Source organism: Girardinichthys multiradiatus, chromosome 13 (genome assembly GCF_021462225.1).
Source record: "Girardinichthys multiradiatus isolate DD_20200921_A chromosome 13, DD_fGirMul_XY1, whole genome shotgun sequence".
NCBI lineage: Eukaryota > Metazoa > Chordata > Actinopteri > Cyprinodontiformes > Goodeidae > Girardinichthys > Girardinichthys multiradiatus.
In genome coordinates this window covers 30,331,830-30,345,867 of record NC_061806.1, presented here as the reverse complement: position 1 = coordinate 30,345,867, position 14,038 = coordinate 30,331,830, and the positions used below count along the sequence as shown (strand labels likewise).

The 14,038-nt window shown below is 36.6% G+C and overlaps 1 protein-coding gene across 1 annotated transcript; it reads right to left on the bottom strand.

Moving 5' to 3' along the window:
• Positions 1-9,757: 9,757 nt before the first annotated feature.
• Positions 9,758-12,732, bottom strand: LOC124878707 (class I histocompatibility antigen, F10 alpha chain-like). Its single transcript, XM_047382801.1, has 7 exons — positions 12,649-12,732; positions 11,796-12,105; positions 11,300-11,566; positions 10,365-10,664; positions 10,100-10,195; positions 9,895-9,912; positions 9,758-9,804 (listed from the first exon to the last, which is right to left on the bottom strand). Exons 1-7 carry the CDS (start codon positions 12,730-12,732, stop codon positions 9,758-9,760), a joined length of 1,122 nt encoding a protein of 373 aa, XP_047238757.1.
• Positions 12,733-14,038: the final 1,306 nt, after the last annotated feature.

The following is a 14,038-nucleotide window of genomic DNA, read 5'->3' as shown; positions in this document are numbered from 1 at the left end:
TCCCTTTAGTTTATGAATCATTTTATTTTTTTTATCATTTGATCACTTTATTCATTTTTATTAATCATTTTACAACCTTTAATACCTATTGTTTTCTTACTATGCCACTGCATTGCCCGTTTGTTTTTCTATTATGTTTTGTTCATGTAAAGCACAGTGTCTTGTTACTGAAATGTGCTATATAAATAAACTTGCCTTGTCTCACATCAAAAAGATTTTTTATAGTCATATATTTATGAGGGACCAAAAATGACAAAATGTAAAATAAATAAATACACATATAAATGTATAAATAAATAAATATAAGAAATAAATACACATATAAATATATAAATGCATAAATGAATAAATATAAAAATAAATAAATACACATGTAAATGTATTTATTTATCTATTTATTCATTTATTTTCTCCTTTTTGTGTATTTATACATTTATACATTTATGTATTTATTCATTTATAAATTTTTTAATTTATACATTTATTTATCCATACATTTATTTATACTTTTATTTATTTCTTCCTACATTTATTTCTGTATTTCTACAATTCCACAGTTATTTATTTCTGCATTTCTGTGTCCGTATGTTAATGAGGTGGCTGGTTCTAACATCTGTCTTCAGCACCATTGGTTAACTGAGAGAATCAGACAGAAGCAAACGATTTATACATGAATGGATTCTCCTGTTCACCCTGTCGATCACGGGGTGGCAGTGAAGCCCGTTTTTTGTTGGTTGCTGCCAAAGTTTACCAAAACCAAAATGGGAGTTTTACTCTCTTTCCTCCCTGTTCATCACCGGGTCCGTGAGACCCAACCAGTAAAACCAGCAAAGTATTTACCTTGTGAAATAATGAGAAATGGTTAAGTAAGTATAAAATCAAGATTTAATGCCAAAATGTTCAGTGTACAGAGTATACAATTGAACAGATACCGGAGCTCCTCTCGGTTCATCCCTAAGATGGGCCGAGAGGAGAGTCCTGCTTTTATCTATGCCTGTTCTTAACCCTCCTAAAGGTTGTCATCCTCTTGTATCAGTTTATTTTTGACTATGTGTTGCATCTTATGTGTTATCAACAGGTATGGTGTGTAAACTGTAGCAGTGAGCAACAAGGGTAGAGATATTTAATTAGGGCAGCAAAGAGATGATTAGAAAAGGCCACAGAACCATACATCCATAACATGTCCACAAATGTTATATCGACCATAAAAACAGGGCAACAATAAAATGATGTATTAGACAAGTCTCCCTCCTCTTGCTGTCTTCAGCATTGCTGCCGCATCACCAACGTTCACACTTTACAGCAAAACAGTGTTTAAAAATTACGCAAGAAATAGGTCATGCAGAAACAGAATCTTCAACAGTAGTTGCATAGTTTCATAGATCCACATTTTGTTTCAATCAAGCAGGCTCCCGGAAAGCAAAACGACCACGGTGAAAACGGGGTGTTGAGCTAGATTCATCTGCAACACTGACTCACACCTATGTGAGCATCATCACATTTTCACTGTGAAAACATCCCGTCTTCCCAATGTGTAATGCCTACAACAGAAGTCAAGATGTGCAGTAGCCTAATGATACCAGAGGTATTAAGAAAATCAAGAGATATATTAAGCATCAAATGGTAAACACAGCAAACACACCCTTGGTGACTACCAAAGGGTACAGATTTGATGTGCTAGATAATAATAGTAGCTTAATTACTATTGTTATTAAAAAGGAGCATTCCATATTGCTAAATTATCAGGCTATCACTACTCTTACGTTCATCCTCTTGAGTGAACATTTTTTTTAATCACTAACATAATGTTGTTTTGCTAATAAACTGTTACTAATATATGAGAGTTCACTATAATGTGCATTAGTAATTATAGGAATATAGTATTACAACAGCATTTCTGACAAACCAACTTGTTTGAAAAATGATAAGTTTTAGGCATGGCCACAAACAATGTTCTGAGGGAGCAAACTGACAAATGCAAGATGGTTGCTGTGTGGCAACGCTGTGTAATAAAGTTGCAGCCTACTGGATCAATTTCATTTGAATTCACCAATCATGTGGCATTTGCTACTTTTTATTTATTTATTTTTTTCATAATTGTTTTCAATTTTTTGTGATGAACTCTGTAATTTCACCCCCACCACAGACACCAAGACACCCAGTGGATGGTACAGTATGTTTGTGCAATGAACATGTTGCAAATTCACAGATTAACACTTCCTCACACTGATTTTTGTCTGATTTTGTCTCTTGATTCTAGCTGAGGTTGTAAGACTGTTTGCCCCCTATGCTGGTGGGAGAGGACCAGCAAGGAGATCTATCATTGTGTCCCAACAGCTGCACTTTGTCTGGAGGACAAACATATGGAGTTAGTCCCTAAACGGTCTGTGAAGCAAATGCTTGAAGCAGCAGGGTTGGGGGGGAAAAGCGTCTCACCTTTCAAGGTTTGTAAGGCGTCATGATAACAAGACGCGGTTTTAGTGGATGTGTTATGCTGTATGTAATTTCATGATTCAAAAAGAATAGTGATCTTAAAAACAAACAACACACAAAGATCTTTCGCTGGAGCACTTTTTACTGTATTTTTTCAAATATTTTTCACATCCAAGATATAAAGAAAAAGCAGCATAATTCCAGCTGTATCTTTGGTTTTTATTCATGCGTTCTAGAGACAGGGACTCAGATTTTTAAATTATGCTTTTTCAAAATATAGCCTGCTTCAACCGTTTTTCCAGAATCTCTTACTGTACATTAAAATATATAGTTTTTGTTAATTGTCGTTCATATTTTTCTGTCTTCACTTCTCAGGAAGTCATACAAGTCCAGAAGAGTTTAAAGACTTCATATTATCCTCATTCCCAAAACACGCTCTATAATAGAGCGTGTTTTGGGAATGATGAAAACCAGATTCAGGGCCATCTTCCTGCAAGCGCTGGAGGTGCACGACACCTTTGTACCTCACGTAAGTCTTGACCTAGATCCATTTTATATATACATTATACATAATATATACACATATATGCATATAGCTGTGATTAATGTTTGAGGGGTATAACTAACTGTAATATTTTGTGAACACCATCTTCTAATTCTGCATTTTTCCGATTACCTCTTAGTGATGTGGCAGCCGTCAATTCAGCCAGCCCTTTAAACCCACTTGATGGACGATACCGTCGACAGTGGAGAGAGGAATCACAAACATCTGCAGACCACCTGTGTGATGCTTTGCTCACCATCCAGAAAGACAAACCAAAGGTCTCAGTTGCAGCAACCCATCCATGTCTCTGACCTTGTGAGAGATTTAGCCACATCGCCAGAGACTTTCTGTTCAGAAAGACATCTGCCTCTTTGTTCTGTTGAAGAGGTTTTTCCAGGAACCGGTCACTCAGGTTGATCCTGCTGTCGCCGTTGTAAATACTTGTACATAGTTTTATTTTATGCCTTTTGTTTCTTGTAATCTTGATCTGTTTGAATGTTTTCTTCCCCCATTCTGTTTAAAGTGCTGTTTGTATTTTTCATAATAAATTCTGTTTATAACTTTAAATGAGTGCTGCACGGTGGTGCAGTTGGTAGCACTGTTGCCTTGCAGCAAGAAGGTCCTGGGTTCAATTCCCAACCTGGGGTCTTTCTGCATGGAGTTTGCATGTTCTCCCCGTGCATGCGTGGGTTCTCACTGGGTACTCCGGCTTCCTCCCACAGTCCAAAGACATGCCTGTTAGGTTAATTGGTAACTCTAAATTGCCCTTAGATGTATGAATGAGTGTGTGCATGGTTGTTTGTGTGATGGACTGGCGACCTGTCCAGGGTGTACCCTGCCTCTTGCCCATAGACTGCTGGAGATAGGCACCAGCTCCCCCGTGACCCACTATGGAATAAGCGGTAGAAAATGACTGACTGACTTTAAATGAAGTTGATGTATTGTTAGATCAAATGGAAATAACATTGGTGACAAAAACAATTTTGAAATTTATTAGAACACCTTAAAACTTTAAGAAACAATCTGAACAAAAAACATTTATTTATTTCTTTTATAGCACCTTATTTTGGTGCCATTCTTTGGAAAACAGTCTGTCCATTCTCTGTGCCCTCTTCTCCTCTGCTTCTCTCTGTACCCTCATGTCCTCCCTGATCAACTCCATCATCTCTGTCCCTCTTTCTTTTCTGACCCCTTCCCAGTCTTCCTTCTCCATCTGGTTGACCACCGCTCCGCTTGGCCCTGGAGGGTCCTCAGGGATGGAGGCAATTAGGACAGGAGGTGTTGTGGAAGACCTCTGTCCCAACACCTCATCCATAAAGACAAACCAGGGCCAAGTAGCAGCAGTGGGCTTTTCACTGACTCCCTCTCCTGACCCTGGATACTTAAAATCCTAAAGTTAGAAGGAAGAAAAAAAAAAAAAAAGAGTTGACTAAACAGAGAAACCAATAAGACTTTTAGAAATATTTTTTATTTGTGTGACATGAGAACTTCTGAACATAATCTAAATTCTTATTTTTTTGTTTCAAATTGTCCCACATTGTTTTGGCCTCCAAGTGGGGTGACCTTCCCCTGTTGGTCCATCTTCTCCAGAATTGTCCTAAACCGAAAGAAGTATGTTAATCACTGGATGGATATTTATGAAAGTTAGAAAGATAGGAGTTATTGAAACTGGACAGAAACTGACTGCAAAGAATGTTGTTATTGTACCTCCAAGCCACGGTGGCTGAGTTTTTAGCTCCAGTAAAAAGGTGGTGATTCTCACCCCTGAGCTTAATAAACTGGCCCGTCTGCTGCTTTGTACCTAAAAAAAAAAATATGAAAATACCAAAAAAAAACATCTTGCTTAATATCAGAGCAAAAATAAAGCCTTTTTTAATTTCACATTTGTCTTAATTTGAAGAAAATATTTCTATGCAAATGTCTAAAACAAGCTCTTTCAAACTTTTCACTTCTTTACTGAGATTCACTTACATTTGGAGGTGTATTCCTCGTCGGGTTTACCTGGAATCAGAAATTATAATGCTAACTGAATTATAAATAAACCTTTAAAACATATAGCACATTTCTTCATTAAAAATTCATATTGTAAAGCTTATTTATTCTCAATCACACTCTCCAGCGATACAGTTGGATTACATAAAACTGACCATTTATTCTGGTTAGCCTTAATATCACCTGAAATGTTAAATCAATTTTCAGTAACAGTTAAAATAATAACATAAACTGTTAGAAATCACTTGTGTTAAACGTTCACTGTGATGACTGCCAGCGGAGCTTAGTGCCGATAGTCCGGTCAGATCTCTACCGGGCTAGCTCACCTCACCGCCGGTAGGGCTGGCGAGGCGAGCCGGTTACTACGCCGGGAACGGAAAACTCCGAACACGTCGGAGCACATTTGAAATTAAGCGATGTCTAGATAAATCAAGCTGATATTTCACGTCTACATAGTTATATTCCCGCACTAAAAACATTGTAGAACTTAATTTGTGTTACAGAAAGTGTAATTTTCCACAATTTACTCACAGCTTTTGTTGCTATGGTCCGCCATGGCTTCCCCTGCTTGACCAATCCGCTTTGACCCGCAATGAATGATGGGAAATGATGGGCCGCGAAGGATACTCACAACGCATCCTTCAAACCGGGCAAAATAAGGACACATTTGTCGGCAGCATTTGCTCGGAATGATTCATGAATTGGGACAGCCTTCGTCGCCGCGCTGTAACGTAATCGGCCTACAAATACGGCCTTCGAAGGATGCAGCCCTGAGGCTGACTTCCGGGTCAGCCTCGGCGTTGGTACATTCCCTTTCCGGTTGATTTTCTGAAATGTAAATTTGTTTTCTGAAATGTAAATTTGTTTTCTGAAATGTAAATTTGTTTTCTGAATGGTAAAAGTGTTTTCTGAAATGTAAATTTTTTTTCTGAAATGTAAATTTGTTTTCTGAAATGTAAAAGTGTTTTCTGAAAGGTAAATTTGTTTTCTGAAATGTAAATTTGTTCCGGTACTTGTAAAAGTGTTTTGCACCCCCCGGCCACCGTACCATATGAATGTTAGCATGGTTGTACTAAGCTAGATAGCAATGTGTTTGACCAGATTTCAGGCCTAGATATTAGTGTGCTTAGCTTTAATTGTAGTGGCATGTCCAAAATTTATGTTTGGGATTAATTGTTATGCTTTATCTACTATTTGACAATTGAAGTTGCCATATAAACCAAAATGTAGTTTATTGTGTTTCAGTTTTCCAGATTTCTGAAGTAAATGCCATGAATATGATTCCCACGTTTTGGAGTTTTCTTTGGGACTGTTTAACTGGTTGATAGCTGGCAGCTCAAGCTACTGAGGCAACACAGAAGGTATTGCTTCAGCCAGTTCATTTGTGCCAAATGTAGATAAAATTTAAATCAACCTGGAATATCTGCCAACAGATACCCGGGTTTTCTAAATATCGGTGTTTGCAGCAGCAATAGAAAAGCCCACAGCTGTCAACCTCTGTTGCTAAACTGTCATTAAAAAAAGAAACTAATATAATCTCAATTTTATATATCTGTTAAAGATTATGTCAGCATTGAGAGTTGGAAGGACATAAACACAGATTATTGGCATATCAAAGTTAAATAAATACATTTCCATAAGAAACAACTCACAACAGCACAGAAAATCAACCACCTCTGCAACCACAAAGCTGTAGCATGTTAAGTAAAGGAACTCTGGGACTAAATATACTGAGGGAAATAAAAACTATATTGATGCTGGCATGACAGTTATTATTCAACGCCATGTTGGACAGAGAATCAGGAATAAGAGACTCACAAGAGGCTTATATAATTTATAATGTAACACAGGAAGTAAGGGGACCAATAGAAACCAAATAGAGTCTGAACAGGAGTGTAGCTCAAACCCAAAACTAAACCTACAGACCATGATGGAGGTAAAACGAAATAATTTAAATGTAGAGAAAACTAAAACATTCATCTAGAGAAGTTGTACTATCGTTATAAGAGTTAAATAGTTTAATATTATAAGTAAAATACAACAAATGATAATTGTTTATAAAATTCCAGATTTACACACAGATGAATAAGTTTATGATATGTGGACTTAGACACAAATTCAGTTAGTTGAGGATTTATTTTAAAGTGCAAAGTTTTACACAAAAATAAATTAGCAATTAAAAAAAATACAAACTGAAGGTATCACATCAAATCCATAAAATTAAAGAGTTCTGGCATCAGTACCAGAACACAAAGACACAAAAACAACATATTCTGAAAATGTTTCGTCCAACAGACATAAACAACTTATTATTTAACCCAACTGACTCTGTTTATAACCCTCCTCAGAACCCTTATTCAGAAACCTCTCCTGAAATCTGTAATAATGAAATGTTTTTGATTGAAATGGTTGCCACAAGATCTCTACTTCCATCTCCTGACTCTGACCCCTGTCTCAGCTCCTTGCTCCACTGTCTTTAATCACTTTAAGCCTGATTGTTTTAGAGGATATGGTGAGGCTTCTTAAGCCACCCGGCTCTCCATGGGATCCTGGTTCTCCAGTATTTCTTTAAGAGGCCTTTCCAAGTATTACACAATATGTTCTCATCATTATAAATCACTGTCTTCTGGTGTGACCCCTGCTAAACTTGGACTCACAGTAGTTCAACTTCTTCTTAAGAAACCTGGTCTAGATCAATCAGTGTCGGCTAATTATAGACATTTGTTTCAACATTTTAGATTGTATTTTGTCAACAACAATCTGGAAATCTTTCAGTCTCATTTTAAAGCCCATAATATTACCGAATCAGCATTATTAAGAGCCATTAATGATATCTTTTTGGCAGGTGATTCTGGTACTGTACTGTTTTGGTTCTGCTGCTCTTGACACTGTGGACCACCACATTTTAATATGGCGTTTAAATCACTTAGTGAACATTCAGAACCCAGCACTCGACTGGTTCAGATCTTATCTGGCTGATTGGTTGTTTTGTGTCAACATTTTAGACTCAGACTCTTCTGTCATGTGGGGTCCCACAGGGCTCAGTTCTAGAGACTCCTTCACTGCCTGCTTTTAAAACTCACCATTTTTATTCTGTGACTTTCATCAACAGAAAGACTTAGTTTGACCTTGTTTGTTTTAATTGTTTTAATTGTGTTTAATTTCTTTTAGTTGTTATGTCATATTTTTATGTTTTTTCTTTTAATGTAAGCTTAGAGATTGCAGTCATGTGCAGCTGTGGTTGTTTTAAAGCGCTTTATAGATATAGTTGGTATGATATGGAATATCATATTTTCTTTTTTTCAAAAAAGAAGCAAAACATAAGAATAACAAACTCCAGCTAATAAAGTAGGGAGAAAATACTCCTCCCAGGTTTACAAAAGGAGAGCAGCACATGAAAAAGTATAACACCATTAAAATCTAAACTTGAAAGATTTAAAAGTCTGAAAACTAGAAACTGATTTGAACTGAAATATAAATTTTGTAACCTGAGACAATATTACTGCTGTTGTGAAGAAGGTGCTAATATTTCATTTTGGTTTTCATATATGTAAGATGTGAACTGTAATATTTTCTCATCACCATGGGAAAAGTTTCTGTTCAATCTGATAAAAAGTGCAGATGACTGGAGTCTGGGTCACTGGTATAACACAAGCAGAGGTTATACATCATAAAAAATCTCAATGTTTCTCATATTTCAAAAAGATTACAGGATAATATGATGGATATTAGGAACTGATTTGTAATGGTGTGCTTTTATGTTAAAAATATTCATGACTGACTATATTATCTACCAGAAAAAGCAACATTCGTACACAATTATCTACTGATTAGCTTAGTTTCTTTGGAAAGATTTAATTAGTTACTCAGAATATCAATTAAATAAGTTTTCCATCCTAATATTTGACAATTTTATCAGAAATAATGTTCATTATTGGCCATGACAAAAAATCTAAATAATGTCAGTCAGTCATTTTCTACCACTTATTCCATAGTGGGTTGTGGGTGAGCTGGTGCCTATCTCCAGCAGTCTATGGGCGAGAGGCAGGGTACACCCTGGACAGGTCGCCAGTCCATCACAGGGCAACACACAAACAACCATACACACACTCATTCATACACCTAAGGGCAGTTTTAGAGTTACCAATTAACCTAACAGTCATGTCTTTGGACTGTGGGAGGAAGCCAGAGTACCCAGTGAGAACCCACACATGCACAGGGAGAACATGCAAACTCCATGCAGAAAGCCCCCCAGTCGGGAATTGAACCCAGGACCTTCTTGCTGCAAGGCAACAGTGCTACCAACTGCGCCACTGTGCAGCCCAAATAATGTATGATATATAATATTCATGTTTGTTCAAATATTTCTCAATTTAAAATGTTCAGGTCTACTTTATTCTAACTTCAGTTAAATGTATTTAAAGCTTTTCAGACACTTTTATATTCCAATATAAAAATAAATAGCCAGAATTTCTAAAGAAGAAACAAACCAACGATTAACTAAATTAACTACAGTGTAATCAAAAGATGTAACATTTATAATTTTGTCATTTAGGTTATTGCCTCTAAAAGCTTGTCAGATAATTTATTCTAAGTGACTCATGTGAAGATTTCTGAAAACATTTTTCTATTCATAACATGGAGCAGCTTCTCCTTAAAGTGGAAAAAACAAAGTTGTAAAGCTCTGTTGTTTAGGTTAACAAAGAAACAATGAAACACAAAATGTAGTTTTAAAGCCAGCTAGTTTAACGTTGGAAACAACTTACTGTGTGCCTGCCTTCATGTTCTTCAGGCTGTAGGAAACATCTCTTCTTGGACCTCATGAGTCTCTACAGCTGAACAAGCAAACAAACTGTCAGTGTCAACCAATCCTTTGAGAGGCAGTTAAAATTAGAGGATTTGGACTGAATACAAGTTTTACTTACGAGATGGAGGACATTTGGCTGAATTTATAACAAAATACAGTTTTAGTTTGTACAATCAAAATCTTTCAGCATTCTTACCAAGCTGTGTCTAAGCCGTCTACAGGCTATAGTTTGCTGAAATTGGTTTAACTTTTATTCTTTCATGCATCAAAGCACCACATCAAAAGTCAGGTTACTGAAAAAAACAACAATGTTTGGGTCTCACCATTTTTCTTTTTGTAAAGAATGAATCCAATCACAGCAATGACAGCGAGAACAACGACTGCAACAGTGATGGGGATGATCATGAAGCTGAAAGGAGCTGTGGAGATAAAAAATATAAATATAATTAGTAAACAACCTTCACTTCACCAACAACTACAATGTATAAGGCTGTCTACAGTGAGCATAAAAGTGCAGAAACCCAAACATTGTTTCACTAAACGAACACGTGTTTAGTACTAGACTTTCACTTTTGATTAAAGTCTTACCTTCATTTGTCCTGATCTTTGCTTTTTCAACTTTGCTGAGAAATTCCTTTTCTCCCGAGAGCTGAAACACGCATTCATACTTTCTCCAGTCTTCAGGTGAAACAGATGAAAGATTGATGTCAACAGTCATCTGGAAGGTCCCATCGTTGTTGGGGAGGATCTTTCCTTTGACTACACCCTCAGGATCCTTTACTCCATCTTTTCTCCAGAACATTTCTGCTCTGTTGGGATAGAAACCTGTAGCGTGACAGCTGACTGGAGAAGAGGAAGTCTTCTGAAGGAAAGACATTCTGGGGAGATCTGGAAAGTAAATTTCAAAAAAGTCTTCAGCTTCTTTATGATAATTTACAATGATTGAAGTAACCAATCTCATTTGATATTTTTAATTGAATCTAATTAATCAAATATGCATATTGATTTACACTGATCAGGTACAACATAATGACCAACAGGTCCTCGTCATAGTTAAGCAGCCCCATACACAGAATATTATCCATTGTTTATTCTGATGTTCTGACTCAGCCGACCAAGCATCACATCCTGTGCCTTGTCAAACCTGCTTGAATCTTCATGCTACATTTTTACCATATTTACTTTGAGGATTGATTGCTGCACAATATATCTTATAATATATCCTAGCACTAATAGCTGTCATGATGAAGAGATCATCACTGTTATTTACTTGGCCACACAGAAGTCATAATGTTGTGCCTCATCCATGTAAAATGCTGATTTCAAAGTGGTTTTAATCCAAAAGAAAAAGCAGATGGAGAAACAATGGGAAACTATAAAAAAGGGTAAATGACCACAGATAAAACCTGTAAAATTAAATACACTGGATCTGTTTACAGTGGTTTAATATTATAACATTATAGTTGTCTAAAGATGAAACACTGACTGCTGTGTCCATTGCATAAAACAAAGATTTGTGATACCTGATCTCATCAGAAAGCTCCTCCCATAGTTAACATACTTCTTCAACCAGTCAATACAATCTTTAGTCAGATACTCTTTTTCAAACACGTCACGATCCCATTTGTGTTTGGTTCTTATAGCTTCTTGTTTTGGAGCGGTCCAAGTCTCTGACATCAGGTCCAGTGCAGTGAAATCCTCCCCATCATACCCATACTGGTCATAACCTTTAATCATTCCAGTTTCACTATCCCATTCACAGCCCATCATTTTTTTATAGACATGCACTCCTAAGGGAGAAACACAAACAGAAAGTTTCGTAACACAATTATTTACTTTCAGGGAATCTCTTTGGTAAAAGCATCAGGAGTTTGAAATAAATAATACATTTATTATTAAGCTTAAAAACTATTTCATATGACTCAGTTAAGGTATACAGCCTAAGCTTTTGTCTATTATTTATTGCATTAAACAATTTCTGTTTTATTGTTATATATAAGAAATCACATTTATACAAACCTTCAGTTTGGTTGAAGAGTTGTTTTGCGATATCGATGATTCTTTTGAACGTGTTTTGATTTTTCAGGCATACTTTTGTCTCACTCTCCCAGTACTGAGGATCTTCTTCTTCAACCTTTCTCATCCATTCCTGACTGGGTTTATTCACTCTTGTGTTGCTGTCACAGCAACTTATCTGAACATCATCAACCAATCCAAGAGACACATAGTCAGGAAAGTTTGAGATTCCAGAAGATGCCGTGTAGACGAGAGACGTATTTCCTCCAGCGTGTCCTGGGCCGACCTCTCGGTTCCCCCCACTGGGACATGCCTGGAACACCTCCCGGGGAAGGCGTCCAGGAGGCATCTGATACAGATGCCTCCTGGACGCCTCATCTGATTCCTCTGGATGTGGAGGAGCAGCGGCTCGACTCCGAGCTCCTACCAGATGGCTGAGCTCCTCACCTTATCTCTAAGGGAGAGCCTGACCACCCTGCAGAGGAAGCTCATTTCAGCCGCTTGTATCCAGGATCTTGCTCTTTCGCATGTTTATTGCATTATACCAAATTATATTTTACATATCAAGTAGTTCCATGTGTAATAGTTTCTTATTACTTTGAATAGGTTAGGTGTTGAGTAACAGTATTTTTAGTTGCAGCATCTTGTAAAAGTGGACTGGGAATTTTTCTGTAGAAGCAGAAGTGGGTTTAAGATTTAAAGTTGTTAAAGTTTTTTCTTTCACCTTGTTTCCTTCACAGAGAGAATATTGTGAGAGTTTTTGTTCTTCATTGAGGCTCAAACTATTTAAAATATTTTGGAGAGATTTCTCTTACACAAAGTATTTTGTGTTTGTTTGAAATTCAAAACAACGAACAAGACTTTTCTTCATCTGCGGGTAACAGACACAGAACTCACACAAGCGACACGTGTTGCTGCATGACAACATGAGGACATGCATGATGTCATGGTGAAAAACTAAAAAATGACTTCAGTGACTGTAATTATTTGTTGTTTTTATAGCTCTAATATAAATGTTTTAGCCTTTTTACTGAACTGACATTTAGAAAAACAATAAACATATTTCTTCTTTTTGCTTTTCCGTCTTACGTAAATGTTTCAGATCATTAAAGTGATTTTTTTTATCAAGATAACCTGAGATAACTTTAATTTATCAAGGGGAGAAGATAATTGGCCACCCAACCTTACAGCTGCTTGTGCCTCCCTTGCTGAACTCAACTGAACAAGTTCACCTCAATATGGAGGAATTTTGACCCACTGTTTTTCGCAGCTTTGTTTTAATTTAGCAACATTGGGCTGTCAAAGTCCAGACTTTGACTAGGCTACTCCGAAATCTTAATTTAGTTCTCTTAGCTATCCAGAGGTACACTTGTTGGTGAGCTTTGTATTGTTATTCTGCTACATAATCCAAGTGATCTCCAGATTAACTTCATGAAATGATAAATAGACATTTTCCTTCAGGACTTTTTGGTGAAAGGCAGAATTTATGGATCCAAAATAAGATTGTTATAAAGCTCAGTTGTCATATATTTAGTTATCTTAAATCCACTCTAAATTTGACATGTTCAATATGAAATCCATGTCATGAAGAAGAAGTCAGGGCGGTAACCCTGATAGTATTGAGTAATAACAATAACACTGATAACAGTAATATGATTATGTTGAGGCTTTCTAATAGATTTTTAACATTACTTTCTTGGATTGAAGACTAAAATAACAATGTTTTACTTTTATTGAAACCACATCACTAAATAAAGTGGTCTAATAGTTACCCACATAAAAAGTAAATGTTAAAAATAACATCACAGAATCACCACATCAATATTTGAGCTAAAGGTTCAATTCAAGGATGTGTTTGTAGCACAAAGTGAGTGTTATATAAAATCACAGAAGCTCTATAAGGTGCAGCTAACCTTTCTTTTTCTTTTAGTGTGTCAGCCATTATCACCAAGTCTCTTTCTTTTATACAAGTCTGCCGTACTGAAACCTTTTTCTTCCGAGGTTTAGTTCAGGCTGATTCCTCGTCTTTTACCCATCTACAAACTTTTCAACTAGAGACGCGCACTAAGATGAGCAGAGAGCGCACACAGCAGGAAACGGGTCTTCTGTTTCATCTGTGTAATGCAGGTTCTTCCTAAAATCCAAACAGAACTTTTTCTGTCTTTTCTTCTTTGTCCAAGTTCACGTTTTATTTCAGGTTTTAACTCGAACAGCTTCCCTCTTCAGTTTCTGATACATACTGTTTG